This window comes from Choristoneura fumiferana, chromosome 24 (genome assembly GCF_025370935.1).
Source record: "Choristoneura fumiferana chromosome 24, NRCan_CFum_1, whole genome shotgun sequence".
NCBI lineage: Eukaryota > Metazoa > Arthropoda > Insecta > Lepidoptera > Tortricidae > Choristoneura > Choristoneura fumiferana.
In genome coordinates, this window is record NC_133495.1 from 14,836,868 (window position 1) to 14,851,580 (window position 14,713).

The window sequence follows — 14,713 nt, forward strand, 5'->3', positions numbered from 1 at the left end:
GACTATGCAGTCGTATGGACACAACATGCTTGACTGGGTGAGTATAAATAACAAAATAAATTTCCATTCGCATTGTATAGTACAAAACATTCCATTCACATAAGTCTAACATATCTTTGAGGCTAAGATTAACTGAGAGTTGGAATGTATGTAGATGACATTTGCATGCAGATCGCAGTATTTACAGGCGTAAAGAATTGGTCGCCTAACAACATCGGTATGCAATCTACAGTGTAGAATTACTCGTGGTTTCGCTTGTGTGGTTCATTAAGCTAAGTTGATTCTTCATAAAGGGCTCTTTCTAAATAAAAAAACCGGCCAAGAGCGTGCCGGACACGCCAGAAATAGGGTTCCGTACCCATTACGAAAAAATTAAGTAATATTTATCTAAGGATTTCGTATTTTGTACGGAATATTCCAAGTTTAAGTACCTATATTTTATACCTTAGGCTGCTATTTACTCTTAAACTACTTACTAATCATTCTCAAGAAAACTTAACCACTATAGTTTTCCTTGTAAGTTTTTTATAATTACTACCATCCTGATTTTTTTTTTAATTTTCCACCCACCGGTTTACATTTTATAGGGGGGGGCGCTCGATTTTAATGAAAATTTGCACTTTAAAGTTGAATATTTTGCAAACAAATCACTGAATCGAATGAAATGGTTTTAAAAGACCTATCCAACGATACCCCACACTACAAGGTTGGATGAGAAAAAAAAATCACCCCCACTTTACGTCTATGGGTAGGCCCTACTCTTAAAAAAATGGTTTTTGAATTTTTTATTGTACTATTTTGTCGGCATAGTTTTCTTTTTTTTTCTTTCATAGTCCCTGAACAAAGCCGCGGACGGACAGACAGACAGACAGACATGGCGAAACTATAAGGGTTCCGTTTTTGCCATTTTGGCTACGGAACCCTAATAAAAACTAAAGTACTACAGTTTTACTCGCTTTGTATTCCAGGAATTTACTTCAGTACTAAATTTTCATGGAAATTCTTAAAAGTTACGTTTGAAGATACTCGTGCAAAATTTGATGAATGTCCAATATCTGCAGGATCGGCAACGCACCAGCAGCCCCAATGATGTTACAGGTATTTTTGTGTGGCCGCGATCATTTACCATCTGTATCGCATTCCCGTTAGCTTCAGTATTTTAAAAAAACTTTTTTTCTTTTCAGTGTCACTTGCTCTTAGCCGTTCATCTTGCATCAGCCACATTTATCAACACCAACCTCCGAGTCCCATATGCTGCAATAGCTCCGAATCAGCTTCGAATCTATAAAGAATACACAGTGCAACAAAAATATGCTAATACAGACCAATCTGAAGGTATCAATGAAGAAGGACAAAAACTACTTGTTAACTGTACAATTCGATCAACCAATGCTACAAGTACAAAAACTGGTAAAATTATTAAAAGGACAACTGCTAACTGTACAGTTACACATGATGATGTAGAACTAGAAATGAAAGCAAAACAAAAATTTACCAATGAGCAACGTCTTAATGCAATGAAAGAGGACGTCTCAGAGATGATTGGTAGTTCGGTGTTACATGATGATAACTTAGAAACATACACTAACAATACTGACGTTTCTAATGTGTCAATTAATGAACAGCAAGAAACTCGAAAGACTATAAAAATAAATGATTCGAGTAATAAAGAATCAAGACTACTAATTCCAGCTATAGTTGGAGCGGTTACTTCACATTCTCAAGCCGTTGGTGAGATAGGAGAAAGAAACTTAAAAGTTGATGAACAAAAGATCAAGCCCACATTTGAAATAGCTCTCTTACATTCGAGTAACGAGAAACAAATAGTCCCAGCAGTATTTAATTCGGTACAGCGAAATAATGATCTAGCTTTAAAACATACCCTACAAAACGATACCGACGAAGCAATTTTACTGTCTCGAAGTGCTAATAACGAATTCACATTAACTGAACCAGTCAATGGATCTATTCATCAATACTCAAATGCTACGGAACATAAATGTGATGAGACAACCACGGCATCCCGACTTATGGATGGATTAGAACAAATCACTTCCGGAGTAAGTGGTGACACTAAGGAAATGGAATTTTCAAATGATACCAGAGGAGCTTTTATTAATAAGAAAACTCCTGTTGTTAAATCAGGTACTGATAAAATTCAAATATTTAGAGATACAACTGAAAAAATACCAGAGCATTTAAATGAATATGATCCACCAGGCAATAATTATTCATTTGATAATTCTGGACGTCTTATTGAAAAGCAAACACCGATTAATGTTGTTTATACAGCAAGTATTGTAAGTGAAAAACCGTTACAGAGACAACCTGAAAGCACTACAAAACCATCATCAGATTGGCGACATGTAAGTGAACAATCTCCAGAGCAGCTATTTTCGAAACCTGTTAATAACTCATTTGGTTAAAGATTCAGAAGATCGAAACTCCAAGAGTGCTAAAAGAATTACTTTTAAGCGACCATCTAAAATAGTTACAGCAGAATCTCGTACAACATTCTTAGAAAAACTTAATCGAAGTGCGAGTAACGTTAAAGACAGATCTGGTTTTATACAAACCATTGGATCAACCCAGTTTACTCCAGATTTAAATAATAGATATGGACACTTTCGACGAGCTGGAAATCTAAAATTCTCAAGTAACAAAGTCGCTGACAGACGCGTCAATAGAATAGGCAATGAGTACCCTCTAGCTGACCGACTTCAGAATAGTGTAGAAGAAAATCTATCACAGCAGCTACGTCCAAGGATAGTGAAATATTTTAGTAAAGATTCTGAACCGAATTTTGATCAGAATTTGGGTAAAAAATCTCCAAATTTTCAGGGTTTTGGGCATCGGCAAAAACATCCTTATGGTATTAAGCCCCCGAGTCCTACCCACGTTCAATTGAACCAACTCAGTAGAACAAGTACATGGAACTTCGCTAATGTTCCGCATCAAAAAACTATCTGGGATACACTACAAGTTGCCACTAACAAAGCGCACAACGGTATTTATTAATACTTCTATTTAAGTAACGAATGGTAGTTTTAATGTTACATCACTAATCCCAATCAAGGAACACTGTCAGTCTAGTATTACACTAGACTCTCTAGACACTTTGTTAGGCTAGGGTCGCCCAACCCGTGAGAAGTGTGAACAGGAAGATGATTATTGATGAACGACGAGAAGCCGTATTATCTAACACGCGGACATTCGCAATTGTATTCAACATCTCCAGGCCTTCTACCCTCGTCTCATACCATATGATAGAAAGAAGTGGTGAAAACGAAGGCCTCAGGATTAAAAAAAACTTTTATAATATAAAATAGTTCATCTATAAGTTTATTTGAACTTTCGAATATCACTAATTCACTTTGTAACACATTGTCGTTACAAATTTAGTTGACGCACCACTTACAAAGTATGTTTTAGTACTTTTAGCATTTTATCTTATTGACAAAACCATTATTTGCTAACAAACATGTAAAAAGACAAACATACCATGAATAGACTTGCGAGGGTCGCGTCATCCTGAAATGACTCAATACTGACACAGTTTTACACTTACTTAAATAAACAATTGATAAATACTTAAATAATATTTACTATTTTACATACGTCAAAGTTACAAAAAGAAAGACCTTTAATGCACAAACATTCATTTCCTTGGTCTGCAATCTCGTCGACAAAGCGTTAATTTTAAAATTGTCCAAGTGCGTGGTGTATTACGTGCAGCAGGTTAAGTTTCCGTGCTAAAATGCGGCAAATATTAAATAATAAATTTGGATAGATTACTCGTTTACATAACAAGTCTACTTAGCCTTAGCCGTGATAGTTTTCCTTTTAAATGTATGTAAATCCCTTAATCAAAATACATCAAATAACAAATTATATTTAGAGCAAACCAAGGATATTTCAGTTTTTTTAATACAAAAATTGACCCCTACCTCACCTGATGGAAAGTGCAGATGAAGCCAAAGGCTTATTCAAACACTTCAGTAGCAGCCACCAGTACTCCAGGTATTCAACATATTATTTACCTCATAGAACCGTATGTTGTAGGTATCTGACAACATTTGTTTCATTAGTAATTTTTAATTTAGTCCTGACACGAAGAAAAGCATTACATTTTCAACCAACAGTTTGCTGCTAAAGCAGCTTCAACAAACGATTACTTTGCTAACGCTACGTATAAAATTCCGTTTCATTTCCCATATTTATATCACTAAGTCTCCTCCACGACGCATATTCTGCCTTCAAACCTTTCTTCCCCAAGTAATACGGATACCCTTTATTGGTCGACACATAGAAAATCCCTGGTTTATTTTTATCCACTCTCAAACCCATAACATTAGTTTCTAAAGGCACTCTTTCATAACACTCTGAGTCTCTAGCCTGTTGTATGCTATCACATTTTAAAGCTAAAAACTTGTCTGGGTGTTTCAGTGCTGCTATCCAAAGGGCCAGTACTCTGAAATGGCTGCACGTTGTCGCACAAGGATACATAGTCAATTCCGACGGTTGGTACTCGCCTCCATTGACGTAGAAATCCACATGCCCCATTCTAGCGGCCATGCCGTATCCATCTATGTTTGTGTGAATCACTTCCACAAAATCTGCGTCGGAAGCATCGAGTCTATCGTCAGGGTTAAGCGATCTAAAGCAAGGTCCAGATGGTTCTAAGGCTGTTATTTTGGATATGTTTCTTCCTGTCATGAGCTGGAAGTTTTTGGCTATGTAGCTGACGGTTTGGCCGCCCAGGCTGAAGCCTAAGAGTTCAAGCTTGGAGGGGTCTAAGCCGGAGTGGAAGAGTTGGACTAGGACCTCGGAGACCAGCTTGCCGACTGGACGCATCAGGCGACTGGCTCTGGAAATTAATTGAATACGAGTAGGCATTTTAGAAGTTTAAATAAAGTTAGTTATGGTTATACGTACACCTCAAAGTCGGAATGATAAACTAGTTTGCTAATGTCGTTTGGAACTTAAAACAATTCGGTTTTCTTTTTTTTCTTCAGGAATCTTCAGGAAAACTAATAAAATGAACAAGTCCCAAGCGACATAAACATCTAGTTGAACCTTGGTTGAACTGTACAAAATTATCAACAATAAATAATTAAAAATTGGTCAAGGGTGAGTCGGTCTCATGGAAAACTTTAAATAAGATTAAAATAGGATTCTTGTGTAGGAACCGCCTAAAATTTTAAATTTTATTTTTAAATAAATACTATATTTTTCTTTATTTAATAGATTTTATGTGTAAATACCAACTGTCTATCTCCTAACTTTTCGAAGTAGATAGGTACAGCCCTGTAACAGACAGATGGACAGCCTAGCGACAATACTAGAGTTTCGTTTGTCATCCTTCGGGTACCTCAACCCAAAATAGGTCATCATCATCATCATCTTAAGAATATATAATAAAGTACCGAATGAAATAATGGAAATAGAAAATTTTAGTGAATTGAAGAGTAAATTATATAGCTATCTGGTTAAAAAAGCTTACTACACAATAAAAGATTTTTAAATGATATATCATTTTATTGCTGATTATTATTTTCTGATCTACTTTTGATCCACCACCTATTGTAAACTAGTCCTTCCTTCTTTCTGTAAAAAGGTTGCCTGGAAGAGATCGCTCTTAAGCGATAAGGCCGCTTATTGCTCACCTTGTGATTTAATAATTTGTTGTCTGTATCGCTTACTATCTGGTACATATAAAGATTCTTTATTGTATTGTATTGTATTCTTATTATGAAATGCAACTCACATGTCAATAAGTACAATATAGCACTATTAATAACATTATTAAGTTAATGCAAGGTTGCCATGTATGTGGGAGCTTCATTGACTAAGTGTAAAATTTGTATGCTTTGCGGCGCAACATAGAGCAACAACTCTTTTTTTAACACCCCATGTATGTATGTATGTACTCTGTACTGTAATAACCTGTGTTGAACAAATAAATGATTTTGTATTCGTATTCGTATTTGTATCTTCTTCAGTCTACAGCCGTCCACAACAGACGCGGCCAGCCCAACGCCACTTCCGCGAATTAATTCTTTGAGCAACCCCTAAAAAGCTAAAGTGTCATTATTTGATGTTCAGATACTCACAGGTAGTAATGAACGGTAGCGAACCGCTGGTTGTCGATCAGGATCACGTTGTAGCCTCTGGCTTCGTACTCGTTCGCGAACATCGCGGAGATCGGGAAGCTGGTACTGTCGAGGTAGCCAATAGCGAGGAGCAGTGTCGGTCTGGAATATTCCAAATAATCATCAACAGCTGGAGGACTCGCTGCTGAACAAAGGTCTCTCCACATCTAGCGTCGCCAAATCGGCAAAAGCCGATACAAAAAAGCTTTATGTGTACGCAATAAGATAGGATAAAGAAAAATGGTAACAATGGGACCACCTCAGAAGAATACCTTTTCAATTAAAAAAATAATTTTGAAATCGGTCCACAATTGACTGAGTAATCGGTGAACATACATAAAAAAATACAAACATTGGAGCATAGATCCTCCTCCTTTTTTTGAAGTCGGTTAAAAAGACGCCGACGCGTCGGACAGCGTCGGCCGAGCCTATCGAGTAAAAATCTAATTATTTCGTCAGTCATCATCATCATCATCATAAAGTATTGAACAACTCACCTCTAACGAAGCAATAACTTGAGGCCTACTGCAGGGGAGACCTATGTATACTTCCACCCACTCCTTGAGTATGATCTGTGTCAGTAAAAGCTTCCTCACCTCTTGAAGTCGATCCTTGGGTCGCTGGCGATATTCCTGGCAGTCCAGTATGTGTACTTCCGCCGAGTCCGACCAAGACCCTGTACCACGAAGAAAAGGTGCTTCAGCTGGCTACGGGGGATGGTGGCCGGCTTCGAGGACCCAGGACCTTAGGAGGAGACGAGGGGAGATGTAAATACAACATATCTTCAAATGAGCAATTTTCGTGGTTCTCTTATTTTCCCAACTGTTCGAGAGAACATTTTTAGGGTTCCGTAGCCAAAATGGCAAAAACAGAACCCTTGTTTCGCAATGTCTGTCTGTCCGTCCGTCCGCGGCTTTGCTCAGGGACTATCAATGATTCAATGCTAAAAAGCTGTAATTTTGCACGAACTATGCCGACAAAATACTTATTACAATGAAAAATTCATCCAACCTTGTAGTGTAGGGTATCGTTGGATAGGTATTTTAAAACCAATACGGAGTTGCTAAGACGATTTTTCGATTCAGTGATCTGTTTGCAAAATATCGAACTAAACTTGAAATATTCCGTACAAAATACAAAATCCTTAGAAGAATATCCCTATTTCGGGCGTGTCGTGTCGTTTCGGGTTTTAAAACTAGATAAATGATTTCGCGTAAATTATATTTAAATGTAAAAGACTGTAGTTAAATAACAACATAAACAGCCTATCTTATTAAATCAGGCTCAGGCTGCTCTAGTAATCGCAATGAATGCTTTGCGACATGGGTATGTAATTAATTGTCATTATAAAACCACCACGTAATACCGTTACTGGAGTGAGATAAAACACCATACCAACCCAACTCGTTATGTTTATGTGTGGTGTACGATTCGCCGTTGGACTCATAAATAAAACAACATATCACAACGTTTTCATTACCATTGAAATATAGTAGATTGTTGCACCAAGCAGAAAGTTATGTATTATTGCACCGAGTGCCGATTTGGAGCCCGAGCGCTAGCGAGGGCTTTAAAAACCACGAGGGCAATATAAATTACTTAATGCGAGGTGCATAATCTGCTTCTCTTCCAACTATTACAGGAATAGTAGACGAAGAAAAAAACTCATGCTAAACAATTAATAGGAAAGTAATGTCACTAGCACTCGATGATGCCATTTTTGGTTTACATTCGCACTCTCAAAAAATGTCCACGAAAAATTCGCAGGTTCCCGCCAATTTGCTTTTTTATTTTTTATTTCTTACTTTTTTTTGGCAGAGTTAGTAGCCAGTAGCAGATATTTTTACCCGCGATCTGACAAATTTCGGATGGGCGCCAGGTTGGCCAACTAAACACACAAAGTTTTTTTTGTATATACGGCTACTTACTGTTTTTGGTAGGATTGGTAGCAACAATTTTTTGTACGCAATCTGTCAAATTTCATAAGACCGTCAGGTTGAGCAACCTAACACTAGATTTTTTTACACTATGCAGGCTAATTTTATAGCAAAAATACTTGTGTTACCTCTTTGGTGGTGCAATTAAAAAAAACTAAAACAATGCACTAAAGGATTTTCATACATTTTTTCTGCTCTAGAGCAGAAAGTCCCGCTTTGTGCTGGGTATTTAGTGCAGTTTAGTGATGTAACGAATGTCATTTTTTGGATGCGAATATTCAGGTTTTTCGTTTTGGCGCCAAATTGTCTATGGCAGTTTCGTTCGAACGAAATGCGTTCCGTTTGTACTTTGTTCCGAGAATTACCCAGTTTATACGAACGCATCGCAAAGTAAATAAATAAATAATACCAAATGATTAAGTGAAGACTGATAATGTGATTACGAGATTAAGTATTTTTTTTTGTATAAAAAACATAAGAAATGAATGTATTTTGATTTTATTAACCTATCTATTATCTAATAATTGTATTTTTTTCCGATATTAATATTCGCAAAACATTCGCAGAAATTTTGCGAATGCGAATGCGAATATGCAAAAATATGCGAATATTCGCGAATGCGAATGCGAATGCGAATATTCGTTACATCACTAGTGCAGTTATGATGAAATTAAAGTATAGTTGGAAGAAAAATATATACTTACTTGCTAGCCTTTAGAATGAGGGCGAATAATTATTAAACTAAGTAGGTAATACGCCATTTTTATAATTCTATAACAGAACAAAAAAGCTTCTATTAAAATTTATTCGAAGTTATTCCTTTATATGTATAGATACACACAGTCAAGTGCAAAGATGTCAACACGGCCAAAGTTACAAAAATATGTATACACGACATTCCTATACATTACAATACTCTTTGTACACGACCTTAAAACTAAGGGCATAAAGTCGTGTTATTTTTACAACTTTGGCCGTACGGTATCCTTTCACTTGACTGTACAAAAAACTCAAGGAAAACTTAATAAATTACAAAACGCAAAAAATCCCTGACTATAAACGTGTATAAGTTTAACTACCCTCTCCTTTCCATCGCGAGCAAAAAGAAGCTCTTGATGTCGATCCAAGACTTAATATTGATCAATGATCATAGTGATCATGATCATGCAAAGCCCAACGGAACTGCGGCAAGCGCTTCCTGTTACGCACTCTCGCGCAATTATAAGTTATGCGCGCGCATGTTATATGACGTCGGTAATGCCAGGTAATGCCAGCGTTCTAGGGCTAGCAATGTACAGGCATCCAATACCCTAAATTACATCACCTGTCAACAAAATGGCGGATTTCGAAATACATTGCGTGTCCAATTAAACTTCATTTGCTCGTAGTTTTTTTTAAGTGACATTGTTGATTTACGTTATTTGTTTAATTTTTCAGTTTTGTACTTATTACATTAAGATACTTACCTTATTAAACTTTAAACTATAATAAAAATCATAATACAGGCTATTTTCAAAAGTTTACAAGTTAATCAGTGGCGTTACTATCGCAGGGCCAGGTAGTGCAGTGCACCAGGGCCCCGGAGCTCAAGGGGCCCTCTACTTGAGCTTTGAAAAAAGAGGAGCATTAGAGAATAGAAATAGAAATATTTATTCGTTCTTCGCCCGTATATAAAACATAATAAAAATACATTAAAAAAATATATAAAACAATATGCGAAATCGCGAAGCGGTCCCAGCTCAGCATAGAGTTGGCCGTGTAGGCCAACGCTGGTCTTCCGCTGTGACTGCCGTGTGTGTGTGTGTTAAAGGAAGAGAGGAAAAAAAAGTTCTTGTGAGCAGGCTCGAACCTAGAGCTTACCAAGAATAAGTTCAACTCACTATATCCTATATCTTATTCTTGTTTATTATCTTGTTTATTATTTTCTTACTATATTCCTATATTTAATTTTGAAGGCCAATATATAAGTTCAAGCTATGTACGTGAAAAGAGGGGGTGAGGGCCCAATTCTTTCTCTAATGCGCCGGGGCCCTTGTCCACCTAGTTACGCCACTGTATGTTATGGGACGATCTAATGACCGTTTCGAACGTTTCAACCGTCTCATTTTTGTGGACACTTTTCTGTAAAAATGGCCAAAGATTCTCATATAGTTTTATTTGTTATCTGGTAGAAATACAGGAACTATAAGGGTTCCGTTTTTGCCATTTTGGCTCCGGAACTCTAAAAAAGCTAATGCTTATTCCCCCTGGGCTGTTACTATACAAGTTTTTACACAGCCGTCGAAAAGACAAATAAGAACACAATGGAGTCGTTCCCATAATAAACCTACACACATCCGTTTTTTAGTGTTTGATTATAAAAGCCTAGATACTGTGTGAATGTACTCGTAAATAACAAAGAAACATAAATCATAATGGTGTTTACAATATACAGTCATTTCATAGATTAATTTATACTTTCGACATTTTGAATTTCGACCATAAGGTCATTCGACATTCTGACTTTCGATATTTTGACCGTCGACGTTTTAACTTTAGATATTTTAAATTTCGATATTCAAATATGTGCCCCTATCGACTACGGTCACTGTAAACTCATGGTAGTGGTATAGTTCGCTCAACATTTAGGTAGCCACTTTACAGACCGGAGTGCGCGACCAATACGCCTCCAACCGTCCGGGTTTTTTCATCGACGGACGCACCGCGCCGCGCGTCTTAATTTTCTAATTACAAGGTTTTGGATAAAGAAATTAAAAACCGGCCAAGAGCGTGCCGGACACGCCCGAAATAGGGTTCCGTAGCCATTACGAAAAAATTAAGTAATATTTTTCTAAGGATTTCGTATTTTGTACGGAATATTCCAAGTTTATAGGTATATTGTATACCTTAGGCTGCTATTTACTCTTAAACTACTATTCTCAAGAAAACTTAACCGTTATGTTTTCCTTGTAAGTTTGATATACTTACTACCATCCTGAACTTTTTCAAATTTTTCCACCCACCGGTTTAGATTTTAGAGGGGGGGGGATGCCCGATTTTAATCAAAATTTGCACTTTAAACTTGAATATTTTGCAAACAAATCACTGAATTTAAAAGACCTATCCAACGATACCCTACACTACAAAGTTGGATGAGAAAAAAAAATCACCCCTCTTTACGCCCTGCTCTTTGCTCTCTTTTTAAGGGAGGTACTCTAAAAAAAAATTATTTTTTTTAATTTTTATTGTACCATTTTGTCGGCATAGTTCACATATATATTCGTGCAAAATCACAGCTTCCTATCATTGATAGTCTCTGAGCAAAGCCGCGGGCGGACAGACAGACAGACATGGCGGAACTATAAGGGTTCCGTTTTTGCCATTTTGGCTACGGAACCCTAAAAATACTGTGACGTAAATTAATGTTAAGTAACTCATTTAATTACCACTTAGGTCATCGTTCATCCACCATTACGTCTCATGTTTCGTTTTCTAGATTTTTTTTACCGTACAACGGCAAAACCTACTAGACACTGGCAAAATGGTCCTCCAATGGACAGCGCCATATTTTTGTAAAAAAACAACAACAAATACTGTATATAAAATATAATCATCATCATCATCCCGCTATAACGTCCCACGCTCAAGGCTTAGAACAAGACTTCCATAGTTCTGGGACTTCAGCGCACCATTGAATTGCTTCGCAGGTTCATTTCCTCACGAGTTTTCCTTCAAAAGCTCGTGGTAAATTTCAAATAATACATGAATTTCGATCATGCGAGCCGGGGTTTGAACCACGAAGAGCGATAGGTCAAACACTTTATATATAATAATAGCTTATATAATATAAGATTTATGCACAAAATCAAGGTTAAACTTTATGACACTAAAGTATCCACGGACGTGTTGAAGCATTTTGATTTTGGATAGGTAGGTACCATGGTATCGTCGCACTGTCGAGTGGTAGGTTAATAATAGAGACCTATTATTTACATTGTATTCTGCACAAGCAACGCCAATGAAATATCCTATGGTAATATCCGCTTACTGTTAAGCAATTCAAAGCAAAGTGCCACCTTAAGCACTATCTTTTGCTATGAACTAGCTTTAACCTGTGGCTTTGTTTGCCTAGACTATTGAATTGAAATTTCGAGAATTTACTAAATTCTTATGCATATGAAGGGTCCACGGAAAGAACGTGTCTAGTCTCGTAAGCAACTTTTTGAGTTATAGCGGTTTGAAAGTTAGTCATAACGAACAATTCTATAGTTACCATTTATTTAAAGATAATTTTTTTTTATTGTTTTCAGATTATTTAATTCAGTCATAGTTTTTTTTTTATTCGACTGGATGGCAAACGAGCAAGTGGGTCTCCTGATGGTAAGAGATCACCACCGCCCATAAACATCTACAACACCAGGGGTACTGTAGACGCGTTGCCAACCTAGAGGCCTAAGATGGGATACCTCACGTGCCAGTAATTTCACCGGCTGTCTTACTTCCACGCCGAAACACAACAATGCAAGCACTGCTGCTTCACGGCAGGATTAGCGAGCAAGATGGTGGTAGCAATCCGGGCGGACCTTGCACAAGGTCCTATCACCTGCATAGTACTTTGTGAGCTCTATATTTTGAGATTAAAATCTCCATTTTAAAAAAAGGTGACTCGGCATGTTCTTTTCCGTGGACCTTCAATTTTGTAGATACAAATGAGTCCAAATTGTAGATACGTCTATAAAAATATCACGCTTTGGGTAGAGAAAACTGTAAAATGGCATTTCAGTCATACAAAGGGCTCTCGCGTGACATTTTTATCTGTATCGAAAACACAAACTGAAATATAGATGCACAGAAAAACCACCACCACCACCAGCGGTGGTGTAGCGGTATAGCACACGGCACGGAATGCCGAGGACCTGGGTTCGATTCCCAGCGCTGGTCTTATTTTTCTGGTTTTTCTGTGCATCTATATTTCAGTTTGTGTTTACTATATAGGTTTTACGGGATGACCGTAAAAGTAACAAAAAAATTGGAATTGAAATAAAAAATACAAAAAGATTCCAAAAAAAACAGTCTTAATTTTTATCTGTGTTTTAGTCCTAGTTTGTGACATGGCCTAGCCTATTCCTGTAATGGATCTACGACGATCATAGCATGCTTTTGCAAGACGGGGCAGTTAATCACAGCAGCGCGACTGTTTCATCACGTTTCGTTTCACCGGACTTTGTTGGGAAATGTGAATTAATAAAAGTAGCCTAGATATGTGCTATTCCAGACTTCCAGCTATCTGAATATCAAATTCCGTGCAAAATTCCGGGATGCTACATAAATTCCCACGAAATAACATCTTGAGTTTCACTAACGTTGCATTAAAAAAATTGGCGCCAAATTAATTGCGGTTGTAAATTAAACGAGCGGAGGTTTTACTAAAAAAGTTATTCTTAAATTCTCTGATTTTCTGCAAATTTTTAATTATTTTTTAAAGTATAAGAAAACTTTAAAAAAAAGAGATGAATTAAATCAATAAAGTCGTTCTCAAGTTAGGGATACTATTCTATACAATCATTTATTCATTTATTACGGGATAGGAAATAATATGATAAGATAAGACAGCAGATGATGAATAGAGTGAATAGGCTGTTACTAAACCAATGAGTTGCATTTTGGGCCTCATCAGCACTTACCAAAAGGTAAGATAGTGTTTTAAATTAAAAAATACGACAATTTTATATAGGTATATAAGAGAGGAAAAAGAGCATGCGGGTCACCTGATGGGAAGCAATCACCGCCGCTCATGGAGTGACAGTGTTTTAAATTGTGACTATTTATATGTGCTGTTACAAAGAAAGGTTAAGGGGCTGTTTCACCATCCATTGATTAGTGTTAATTGGCGGTTAAATGTGATGCCGTCTCTATTCGTTTTGTTCGAATAGACGGAGACGGCATCACATCAAACCGTCAGTTAACACAAATCAATGGATGGTGAAACAGCCCCTTAGACTATATAATGTTTAATTGTTTATTGAGTCGTACTGAGACGGAAACCGATGCATTCTTTAGCACCACGTGCGCATTATTGTGTTTCTGCTCGGAAGTTAAGATATTTAAAAAAAAACATACAAACTGGCATGAACCCCTTCGGATATCCTTCCTCTGCTCTATGATCCAAATTCACACAAAAACTAAAACTCAAGATCACAAATAGACACACATACACCTTCATTTTTACAAGTTTCACTCAATCACATTTTTAATTGTGTTAAATCGTAAATACTATATTAGTCCCGCACTAAGTTTTGAAAATAAACGTTGGAATGGATTAACGATAGAGTTTCCATATTTAAAAGCAGACTTTTGTTTTTAAAATCCGAAGGCACGGGCTGGACTGCTCGTACAGCCAGCTCCTTTCGAACTGACCTAGCTTGTTATACCTAATATAAACATAGTAGGTATGTAAGTAAAGAAGGCGACAGGATGTAGCAAGAACTATTTCAAAATCTTGCCTAACTAACACTGTATCTTTAATTTATAATGTGGTCAAAGGGGAAGGTTGGAAAATTAACTAACTTCATGTTCATCACAACATTGACAACCACCTTAAGAAAAAAAAATAACGACCTTTAATTTGACAAGATTTAAACTCAG

The 14,713-nt window shown here is 36.9% G+C and overlaps 1 protein-coding gene across 1 annotated transcript; it reads right to left on the bottom strand.

Annotated features, from left to right (window-relative positions):
• Window positions 1-3,319: 3,319 nt before the first annotated feature.
• On the bottom strand, window positions 3,320-14,464 carry LOC141441436 (lipase member H-A-like). The gene is made up of 4 exons (XM_074106174.1): window positions 14,189-14,464; window positions 6,749-6,896; window positions 6,114-6,254; window positions 3,320-4,867 (listed from the first exon to the last, which is right to left on the bottom strand). The coding sequence occupies exons 1-4, from the start codon at window positions 14,289-14,291 to the stop codon at window positions 4,186-4,188; spliced, it is 1,074 nt and encodes a 357-aa protein (XP_073962275.1). The 5' UTR covers window positions 14,292-14,464; the 3' UTR covers window positions 3,320-4,185.
• Between the last annotated feature and the right edge of the window lie 249 nt (window positions 14,465-14,713).